The sequence below is a fragment of the Stegodyphus dumicola genome, chromosome 12 (assembly GCF_044657685.1).
Source record: "Stegodyphus dumicola isolate Sdum_Otavi_A_Nest chromosome 12, ASM4465768v1".
Lineage (NCBI taxonomy): Eukaryota > Metazoa > Arthropoda > Arachnida > Araneae > Eresidae > Stegodyphus > Stegodyphus dumicola.
The window spans coordinates 71,517,750-71,529,790 of NC_140779.1; the positions used below are offsets into that span (position 1 = coordinate 71,517,750).

At 34.7% G+C, this 12,041-nt stretch overlaps 1 protein-coding gene across 2 annotated transcripts in view; it reads left to right on the plus strand.

Moving 5' to 3' along the window:
• Positions 1-12,041, plus strand: part of LOC118182160 (phosphatidylinositol 5-phosphate 4-kinase type-2 alpha-like) — a 131,330-nt gene that overhangs the window by 100,836 nt on the left and 18,453 nt on the right. The window contains exons 5-7 of one of the 2 annotated variants that reach the window (XM_085806552.1): positions 3,956-4,102; positions 4,181-4,219; positions 7,431-7,544. In XM_085806552.1, coding sequence (XP_085662678.1) covers positions 3,956-4,102; positions 4,181-4,219; positions 7,431-7,544 — 300 coding nt within the window. The remainder of the gene's footprint in view (positions 1-3,955; positions 4,103-4,180; positions 4,220-7,430; positions 7,545-12,041) is intronic. The other variant, XM_085806553.1, reaches the window with a different exon arrangement.

The window sequence follows — 12,041 nt, forward strand, 5'->3', positions numbered from 1 at the left end:
GCTACCACCCCTGGCAGCTAAAATGGCCCTTATACACTTAGGCATGGAGTTGAACTGGGCTTAGATGACAGAAACGGGCAATTTTTTGCATTGTTCTTCAAGTTCATGCCACACTTCATCAACCATACTAGCTGGAGAGGGATGGCGGGCCAGTCTCTCAGCAACCCATTACCAGACGTTTTCTATGGTTGACAGATTTGGAGACCGTGCAGGCCAGGACAGCAGTCGAATACCCAGGGTATCGAGGAAGGTCAGAACACAACATGCAGCATGTGGTCTTACATTATCTTGTTAAAAGATGGCGTTTGACAGGCCTCAAAGATAGGGCACAACCACTGGATGTAAGATGTCAGAAATGAACCTATCTGCATTCAAATTACCTTCGATCCGAATTAGAGATATGCATGTTGTGTACTCAGTGGCTGCTCAAACCATCATACCAAGTGCAGGGTCCCTATGCCGATATTGAATACAAGCAGGAGACATACAGTCTCCTCGGAGCTCCTAGACACATATACGGTCGTTAGAATACTGAACGCAGAACCGGTACTTGTATGAAAAGATGACATTGTGCCACTCTTGTATCTAGCTTTGTCCTTCGGCGCACCAGAGTCGCCGTCTCTCTCTATGCTGCATTGTCAAGGGAAGCCGAAATAATGGTCACCGTGCTGATAGTCCACGCTGCTGCAAACTTCAACGTGCCACATGCCATTATGTGGTTATACGTTTTTGCATAGGTGACCTCACAATATGTCAACGACTGCGAGGGCACTGAGATCTTGAATGCTGTTCAGTATGACCCTCAGCAACCCACTGATTCCATATTTGCATGACAGTGGTTGGATATCGACCAGTGCGACAGGCGATATCACAGTACGATAATCCACACTCTTGATAGGCAACGATCCTGCCTCTATCGAATTCCGACACTTGCTTGTAAGCATTTCTTCCTCTTATTTGAGGCATAACACGATATTCTGAACAAACTCTGACTTTACAAAGCGCTTACCGAATGCATAATCCACTACACAACTTTTCTTTTATGCAGTTCTTTAAATGTCGTTTTTCCCTCCTGCGTCGTTTAAATGTGCTGAAATACTAATCATTTGAATATCGCAACCTCGTCTTCCTTTCATGCAATTTTGACGTTTGTAAGATTATTCCTTCCTGCTGTTGCAATTTTAATGGCCAACAGTGTATATGAGTGATCACCAGAATTTAAATTTCATTTTCCAAGATTCAGAGGAATGAGTTAGGAGATGTTTCAGATTTATTATATCAAACATTGTGTTGACATAATTTTTTAATTGCAAAAATCAGAACTTTTTTGGAAACTGGCAATCCTTGTCAGTAGATCAATTTTGCACTTTAATTTATGCCTAAATACCAAATTTTCTAAAAACTGAATTGATACTTTTGCCTCATTTGTTCTTAAAACTCACTGCTAATTTTCAGATTTGCACTGAAAGTAATTTTCTTTTAAGGTTTTCTAATTTATGTAAACCTTCACTCTTCTTTAATGAATTTGAATATGCTCAACTACATAACTTAAATCCTATTAATGATTTTGTATTTAAATTAGAAAAAAGAGGAAAAATTGATTTATGTTTAATTTGAACATCTTAATAATGCTTAAAATGTGAAAGAAATGAATTTATATAAAGTTGAATTCATTTATGAATCAAACTTAATGTACTATCTGCCATTTGAAAGAATAAGAATTTGAGTTAAATATCTAATCAAAGAGCATGCTAATAAATTGTACCTATTGAATGGTCACTTATGAATGAACTGAAAGGACAAATACTGGAAAAATATTAGGAAATGGTCAGGAGAGGAAAAAAGTTTTTGTTTCAGTGATATGTCTACGTATTGAAATGCAGTTGTACACTAGAAATTGTCAAATTTTATCTGAATCCGTTGTATTCACTGTATTTGTTGGCTTCTTCAGATTTGTACCTTTCTTTGAAGTTGAAAGCATTCTCTGCTGGAAAAATACTTTTGTCAAATAAAAAGGTGATCAAAGCTATAAATGGTTATTTGAGGAAATCAAGAAGTTCAAGAAATGTTGGACTTGATGCATTGAGCTTCAAAGGTATTGTGTTCAAAAATAAAATTAAACTTTAATTTGACTTATTTCCTTTGTTAATCAGAAAACTCCTCATCCCCATAGAGCAATCATAAGCGAATGCTTTAGTGATCTAGAGATGTACATTTTCTGGGAACAGAACTTTTCTACAGAAACTTTGCTGAGGAAATTCTCATGTCATTATACACTCACTTCCAAAAGTTAAGTATGGAGAGGAAAATGCTAATTTCAGGAAGCCAATCAGAATTGAAGAGGATGCAATTCACTGCAGAGATAGATGGTAGTATGCAAATATGTTAGGTAACAGCCAATTGCGCTTTCATGTCAAGAAATATGCAAAAAAGGCAGTCTTATAAGAAGCCAGCTTCATGAAGCGTTACAGAAGTTGATTGTAAGTGCTGATAGAAGGTGTTTAAAACTTTCGTACAATTTGTTTTCAAGACATACGTATTTCTATGACTTCCAGGAGACGAATGGAAGATTCTGAGTGCTAGCTTGCTGTGGGGCGCATTGAAGCAGGACAGTCGATCACAGATGTTGGTCTTTTCTTTGGCGTTCATCATTCTGTAATTTCACTGTTATGGAAACAATTCCAAACCACTCAGACAGTTGTCCAAAGGCCCGTAGCCGGTTGCCCAAGGGTTACAATCCCTGCGGAAGATTGATATATTGCTATTGTAGCCAAGCGGAATTGCAGAGCGACCTCCACACGTGTGACATCTATGGTTACAGCGTCCATTGGTAAGACGATATCTGCAGCTACTGTATGCCGAAGATTACATATGAGTAGACTGTACGCCTGGGTACCTCGAGTTTGTGTTCCTCTATTCGTCCGATCAAGAGGGGCACGATTACAGTGGTGCCGGGAACCTGTCAGTTGGAATGTGTCTGACTGGGGCAATGTCATGTTTACTGATGAGTCAAGATTTTCTCTGGAGCCAGATGACAAGCGTATAAGGATATGGCGTGAAAAACAAACACACAATCAGTCCCAAAACATCACCGAACATCGCGCATTCTGAGGCAGAAGCATTATGGTGTGGGCAGGGATTTCGTTAGGATACCGCACTGACCTGCACATCTTTAAATGGGGTTCTTTGATGGCTGGCTGGTATCAAGATGTAGAACCCATTGTGAGATTGTACGCTGCAGCAGTTGGCCCTACTTTTGTTTTAATGGACGATAATGCACGTCCCCATAGAGCTGACATCGTCGATGACTACCTGGAGAGTGAAGGGTTTGCGCGTATGGTGTGGCCAGCATATTCGCCCGACCTTAATCCCATTGAAAATCTTTGGGATGCTCTCGGTCGTGCTGTATCTTCACATTTTCCACCTCCAGCCACTTTTATTGAGCTGGAAACTGCTCTACAAGAAGAATAGTGATTGCTTTATTCTGTGGTGGTTAACCACCTAATTGAAAGTATGGTCGTAAGGTGTAAACTTTGTATACAAATGAGGGAGGTTGATCGTATACCCTATTAATGTCCTTTTTTTCATTTTATGCTGTTTATTTTCACTTTATACATAATTCTGTTTAAGTCTCCAGTATGTCATTATCTGATAACTTACAAAAATTTAATATTGTTTTCATTTCTGTATAAAATTATTGATTTTGTTTTATGCATAAATATATATGCTACTTTCCTGCTGAATTTCGTGTCAATCAAAGTAGTATGATTTTTTTTTGCATTTTACATCTTCGTGCTTAACTTTTGGAAGTGAATCTATGATAAGTTCTGAAATTTTAAAGCTGAATATGAGTTATCTGCAGTATTCATATGGAATGTCAACTGTTGCATTTTCTTCTTATATTAATATGCTTATGTATAATCTTGCAAGACTGAAGCACTATTTCTTTCTCTAGTATATTGTTGAAAAACATGGAAAAACTTTACTTCCTCAGTATCTGGGATTGTACAGGTTAACTGTAGAAGGTACTGAAACCTACTTAATTGTTATGAGGAACATCTTTAGTGGTACTCTTGCAATCCATTGTAAATATGATCTTAAGGTAAGATGCCTTAAATATCATATTTGAAGATTTTTAATTTTCTTCAAGTAATAACTCATCTAAAAATATTGTTTTTAGGGTACTGCTGTTGACAGAGAAGCCAGTGTAAAAGAAAAAGTAAGACATTTTCATTGTAGGTTTCATCATTCTATTTTTTATATATGTTAATGTTTAACTGAGTTGAAATAAAAAAGACTACATTAATTCTTAAAATTTTCTGATAACACAAGTCTACAGTGTTGACTTAGAAACCTTTAAATATGTATTGGTTTTAAGAAAATAAGGTGTTTTATTTAAATGATCACCAATTTGTTCATTTCATATTATTGCTGTGGCCTGATTTAATGATTTTTGTATTTTAATCTATACTTTAATGAAACTGTTAAAGGAAAATTACTTAATGAAATTTAATCAGTTTGTAATTGTGCATATCTTAACTTAAATGTGTATTATTTGTAATTATTCAAGTCCTACCCCCCTCACACACAGTATTTTGATGGTGATGTTCTACCCTTTCTTCATTTATTAGGCCTGTAGTTTGTAGGAAAGGCAAGATATGCTTTCAAATATCAAATGGATTTTAATACCCATTACATTAAATATTTTGAATTTTTCCAATGTAGTCGTTTCATATTTAGGATCCTTATTGTTCATGAAGAAATAAGTAAACCATATTTTTGAAGAAACTCTTGGTTTCTTTTTTTCCTGTATTGTCATAAATTTTGAATATTTTGAATGATAAAAATATTATCTTTATTTTTATATGCAATAAATTAAGAAACTTCTTACAGAAGTCTTTAAATTATTAATGCTTTAAAGAACTATTTTAGAGCTGTTTGTCTAGTATGTTATCATATTAATATTCTCTTTGGATAAATAAGAATTTGGCACAAAATATTTTTACATGCAGGTTTCAAAGACCTTTTTCCCAGCTGATGTTTTTACAGCTTGAACTGATATTTTGTTTTGCTATCTTATTCTCAAAGAAAACATGAGACTTAGTTATTTCCTTTTGTCCTAAAAACAGGCATAGTATTTCATGTTCTGTAAAAGTCGTCAATTAATGGTTGTATATTCTATATTTTTGATAACTAGTGGCCAAGAGACATTTCAAGCATCCAAAAGAACAGCTTTGGCTTCTAAAAATACCTACAAGAATTAACACGCACTGTTTTGTAGTCACTGATAAATTTTTGTTTTATACCAACAATAAACTAATAATATAGCAATAAACTAATTTGCTTTTATGCAGTGCAGAATGTTTAGCTTTACTTTTGTACAAATATGTCAGTGTTATTAAAGCTTTAAGACTGGAGTTTAAGAATTTAATGAAAACTTTGGGAATCAAAAATCATTTATTAAATCATTAATTCAAATTAAGTATATATTTGGGGCTTTGACTTCCTGTATTATATTGAAGTTCTTCATCATCAATATGTGAACTAGAATTATTATGTAAATCTTCCGCTGTTTTCAGGGTAAGCATAATTAAAATTTAGGAAGCAGAAGTTGCATTGTGGATGGAATATTTGGTTAAAAATAGTTTCCTTATAGCTTTTAATATCATAGAAACAAAAGTAGCTCTTTTAACTTTTATTTCGTGGAAACTTGCACAAAATTATTATGTAAAGAATATTAAGATTGTTAAATATAGAAAATATTGTATAATATAAGATTATTTTAATAATTAAATGAAATTTTTTTAGGTTAGTAACAAAAGAGAAATTTGATTAGAAAATACACTCTGTCACAAAAAGATGTATGCACACAGAAGAAATCAAGCTACAGTTACAAAACTTGGCAGGAGTGTAGTCTGATAAAAGATATGCAAATGATTTAAAATTTGACACCAATGAAACAAGGCTATGCATGCTATGTGCATATGGGATGCACAGCTAGGAGAGTCTAAAAACATAATTACTTGTCCATAGGGCTATTCAAACAAATTTGTCGACTTGGATGGACGGTATTGTGATTAGAGATGCGTCTGAAACGTAACCACTGGCAGTACAAATAGTTTAGACTTTGAGAAGGTGCGTATAGTAGGCCTCAGAGAAGCAGGTTACAGGTGTATTGGCTGCCCCCTCGGTTGGAGTGATATGATAGTTGGAGTGGTCGGGAGTTGTTCGGTGTTGGCGACAGTAGATCAGGAAGTCTACAGTCACGAGGGTCAGGGCGTCTCAGGAACATAAATGTGTATGAGGATCGTGCAATCATAAGTATGCCACTTCCATGCAAACAACATCACTAGCATCAATTTGGTGCTGTTTACTAACATTCCAGACATCTGGTGATATTAAGGGACACCATTCAGAGACGACTGGCCAATGCTGGTTTATTCTGCCGATGTCTATTAAGATGCTTACCACTGACTCCACATCATAAGCTGTGTTGATTGAATTTTTGCCAAAGTCGGGCAAGTTGGTGTGTGACCGATTAGAGGTGTGTTATCTTCAGCAATGGGTTCTGATTCAGTCTCGGTGCTGATGACCAATGCACACACGTGTAGAGACAGCCAGGCAAGTGGTCTGATCCAGCATTTGTTGTCGAAGCGCATATGGTGATTGCACAAGGCGTGACAATATGGGGAGCGATTTCTTGGGACACACAATCACTTCTAGTCTTCCTAAGGCATTATGACAGTTTGCAGTTACGTGGACGACATTTTAACACTGGTTGTATTGCCTATGTTATCAAGTCACCCAGGTGCCATTTATCAGCAAGACAACGCTTGTATTTATACTGCGTAACTCTCCCAACAGTGTCTTCAAGGATACGATGTACTCCCCTGGCCTGCCTGGTCACGAGACCTCTCGCCAATAGAGCACATTTGGGACATGCTTGGAAGGCAAATGCAGCCGTCCAGGAATATTGGTGAATTAACTGCTCACTTGCAAAGATTATGGCATGATGTTCTGCAGAGGGTCATTGGGGACCTACTTGATTCAATGCCATACCGTGTTTCGGCTTGTATAGCTGCCAGAGGTGGCTATACTACTAATTATTTAGAGGTGGCTATACTACTATTTTTGTTGTTTGACTTCTGAATTAGTACTATTACTGATTTGTAACCCTTTTCATTCCATAACTTCTTAATGAAATGATCTTTTGTTCTGAATTTGTAATAATTTTTTTTTATCTTCTTATACACTAGATATGTTTTTAAGTTTCGGGAGAGTATTTCATTTCCTTCTGGGTGCATATATTTTTTGTGACAGAGTGTACTTTCTATTTCAAATTTTTTTCTTTTATCTTTAATATATTAGGAAGTCATTGGAATTCAAAAACAAATGTTTTATCTTAAAATTTCAAAATATTTGTATTTTAGATTAAGGAATTTCCTACTCTGAAAGATGGAGATTTTATTCAAGAAGGTTGTAAACTAAATGTTGGTCCAGAACAGAAAGAAAAAATTCTTGCCCTACTAAATTCCGACGTTGAGGTAATTTCTGCTGTTTATTTGTATTTACTATATGTAAAAATTTAAATACTTTATATTTTTGCATTGTATTTCTAAAACTTCTGCTAAAAAATTAACTGTACCTCTTTTCTCTGATGAAGAAGTGTAATGTGAAATACACAGTGCAATTAACAATCACTACATACCTAATATCAGTGTTTTTTAAAGCTGCAATTATTAATGTGGCATAGTTATTCTGGCCATCTTCTATGACACTCATCAGTGGCCAAGTGAATGAAGTTGCTGAACATAGATAGTTCATTCTAAGTTTGTTTTCAGAGTATGAACAAGCTGGCTACGTGAGATTTGTATGCTGTGTTGAATAAATACAGCTATTTCTCTGTAAATGGTTTCACTACAACAATACACAGTTTAATATTTGCAAAGGAATAGAGTCATTTTTCAATATAACTAATGATAAACATCATTTATGATAACTAATAATAGAAATAAAACTTTGTACATATTTAATAGATATCCTGAAGTACTGTTATTACTCAAAATGGTATGGATGTTGCTACTTGGCCAAAAAAGGTAAGATACAGATATTTCCACTACTTACAAAAAAATGCTCATTCTGCTCAAATTAAAGACATGAAATTACTTGTCTAGGGGTTATTACCTAGGGGTCCGTGACACTTAGCCGAGGGGACACTTAACTGACACCAGTTAGCCGACACGGACACTTAGCCGACAGGACATTTAGCCAACAAGAACACTTAGCCGACACGGACACTTAGCCAACATGGACAGTTAGCCGACATGGACAGTTAGCCGACAGGACAGTTAGCTGACATGGACACTTAGCTGACAGGACATTTAGCCGACACACAGAATTCGCCATCAGGACATTTAGCTCCATGACAGTTAACTGTCAAGACATTTAGTCAATTGGACACTAAGCCGACAGTGACTTTTAGCTGATGTGTACCCAATAATTATTTAAATTTACTATCGATTACAAAATTTCTCGACTTGTGTCCATAAGTTGAATATTTAAGTTATTTTTTTCACTTATCAGTATCAAATTAAATTCATTTTTCGATTCTTAAAGATCTCATATGTGCTTTTAATTCTTGTGTAATTTAGCATTGTTTGATATTTGGTGTATATTGGCCAAATTGAAAAAGCGTTGAAATTTTTCGTCAAGGAATATGAATTAATTTTTGAAAGAATTTTTTTAGCTAGCGGTCAATTATATTTTAATATAGGATCTTCAAAAATTATCCTTAAAGCTTCTTCATTTAATCTACTGGGTTCCTTGGAACACTTTCACATCATTGATAACTTTTCTTGTTTATTTAATGATATTATCATATTTGCTCTTCCTTAATGCTTTCAAATTTATAATACCTTCACATTCTGTTACTATTTTACTGAAAAAAAGTTATTGTTATTCTTGAATTATACTTTATATAGAAATTTATATTTATAGTTTATAGGGTTAGTTTTTAGCAAATATATTTTATTTAACTAAAAACCAATTAAAAAAAGAGAATTTTTAAGACAAGCAAAAGCTTTATATTATTTGTGATTTCTGTGATAATAGGCAGTTCATGTTATCATTCTTGAGATAAAAATTCTGTAACATTTTATTGACCGTGCCTCTTGCTTAAAATACTTACTTAGGTTAATGTTTATAGCACTAAACTGGTGCATAATGATATGCTACTCTTATTTTATAACTACGCCTACTAAATGATTTGGATCATGTTGGGGTTTGCCCCATTGCATTTTGTTTACTGGAACTGGATGGGGCATATTTTAGTACACTGTAAAAATATGCATAGAATCTCTAATTTCCATTTGCCATTGCCGCCGCGTCTAGCTTGCAAAGGTGCAAGCTGTATACAATCTCTCTTTTCCTAATTATTTGTATATTATGTACTCTGTATAATTTTCAATACAATATGTTATATTAATGTTTTTCTCATAAAATGCAACATTTCTTAATATCTGATTAAAAATTTACAAATTTTCGTTTCATTTTTCATAAATATTATTTTCTCTTTTTCATTATTACTCTTTCTCGGTTTTTGTTTAGCTGCATGGTAATGGGAAAATTGTTGGTGCCCATTTTCCTGAATACCTAGAGGCATTTTTGTAATGATCCTTTTCCTTGATTCCCTAAGCACGTGCATATATTGCGTAATGGTTAAGCCAGCCTCATGTGCATTTATGTATATTCAGACTAGATATAACAATTTACCATGCTGACAGGACACATCTAACAAATAACATATTTTATAAAGTATTATAGTAACAATAAAAGCTCGCTCCAGTTTAACATTCAAATGAAATAGCCAATTACATATGTTATTTATATAATCTTTTTAACTCCACCCAATAGTGATGTTATTTCTTTTCCAATATTTTCGTTGAAATTTGATTGTTTCTCAATCTATGGTCCTCGGACTACAAATGGTCCTTTCAGATTTCCAAAAAAAGATTCTCAATAGTAAATTTCAAACTAATGTTGTATACCACTATATAGCTGAAAATCTGAGATTCTGGAAACTACAGCATGGCAGTCTTAGACTTAGACTCTTTAATATACCGAATTATTGCAAGAAGCAACTTTGCTAGTTCTTGAAAAAAAATGCCCGAAGACACATGACGTATAAAATTCTGGACGTGGGGAAATCTCAGAAGAGAAACAGAGAAAGATAGAGAAGGAGGGGCCACATATCAAGCAAGGTGGAGCAAACCGAGATATCGTGAAAAGTCACCGTAATGTGGTGCCATCTATCAATGTTAGATTTAACTAGATCAGTCATCTTACATAAGGAGATGTGAAATTAAACATCCATGCCGTCTAGAAGTTCAACTGAGCACAGTACAAGCATGAGTTTTTCCGCTGCAGTCTTCTTTTTCTGGAATTGCTCAACAAATGTAAGTAATCTGTTGACAACATCTTTTATTTTGTCAAAGCCCATTTCTGATAGTTCAGAAGAATCATTCGGGACAATCACAGGAGCATCAACTTTCTGTGATGAACCAGCTTTGTTACAGCTAAACTTAAACCATTCTAAGTAATGTTTTAAGCGAGAAGCATAGTCAGTAAAAATGATGTTATAGAATCACACATTTAATTTCCAGATTTTTTTATTTCACAAACATGAGACGAATTGCTTATTCTTAACTTAAAAATGGCAGAAGGAAGCGTTGCCCTATTACAGAGGTTATGAAAAACAGAACATTATAGAACAAAGTGTGTTAGTAGACATAATGCATAAACTCTAGTATATGTGCATATATATCAATCACAATCATCAACTTTCTTCTCTCTCTCTCTCTCTTATATATATATATATATAGTATACACAATCATTTTTCTTCCCTGAATAAAAATTATGCAAATTATTTCCCCACATTCTAATAACTAAAAATGCAAAGAATAAAAAGGAAGACAAGAAAAAAAAACGAAACTCCTAACGAAATAAACAAATACGTCGGTATCCATTTAAACTGAAAGAGCTGCAATTCCCAGTTTGTTTATACCAATAAATCTATGAAAACCAGAAGCACAGAACAGAAACTGATGCTCATACATGAAGGTCAAAAGCCACATGACTTAACTGATGTAAAAATTACCATTTAGCACCATCTACTGGCATTTAAAAATTCAAATAAATCGTTCCGTTTTTAAGTTACGTATATGTGCCGCTGGCTCCATCTCTATTATGTGAAGAGTAGAAAATTAAGGTTACGTTATCACTAGTCAAGACTCCTATATAATTCTTTACACCGCTATTGGCAAAAAGACCTCTTAGATTGCTCCATTTCACCTCCAGTCTTGGGCAGAAAATCGGGGAGCTTTTCGTTCTTGGGTTCAGTCTCAGGCTCCGGAGTGGGCATGAGATTTTTATTATCCTTTTCCTTTACAATAACACATTCCATGGGCTCGGCGGCAAAGCTCGCTGCGCCGGAGCCCTTACCCAGATTGATAAATATAATATACAATGCCTAACGTGTAAATAGTATTCTATGGGTGTAAATAGAATTTCAGAAAAAAAAAAAAAAATAGTTTCAGTGTGGTGAGGAGTAGTGCAAATCACTCTGCTTTCTGATTGGGACAGAAAATTTCATTAGCAAGAGGAGCGAAATGATTTTGAGCAAAGTAGTAATGAAATCTGAAAGTAGTAGGGTCTCATTGTTGGCTAAATGTCCTGTCAGCTAACTGGTGTCAGTTAAGTGTCCGCGACCATTACTTAGGGGTCTGTTATTATGGAAGATTTCTGTCATCTACATATGAAAAATAATTTTGGATATATTACCATCATAATGCAGTTTGCATGCATAAGCCTCTTGCCAAAACATTCATTGTGATTCTTCTCAAAGGTGTTGAAGGTATCACTTAGATTCTGTTTGAATGTTCTCCTTGAGCTGCTGCATTGTTTGAGGTTTATTGGGATATACCCATTCTTTGAGATAACCCCAAAAATAAAAGTTTGATGCTGTCAAATTTTATGATCTTGG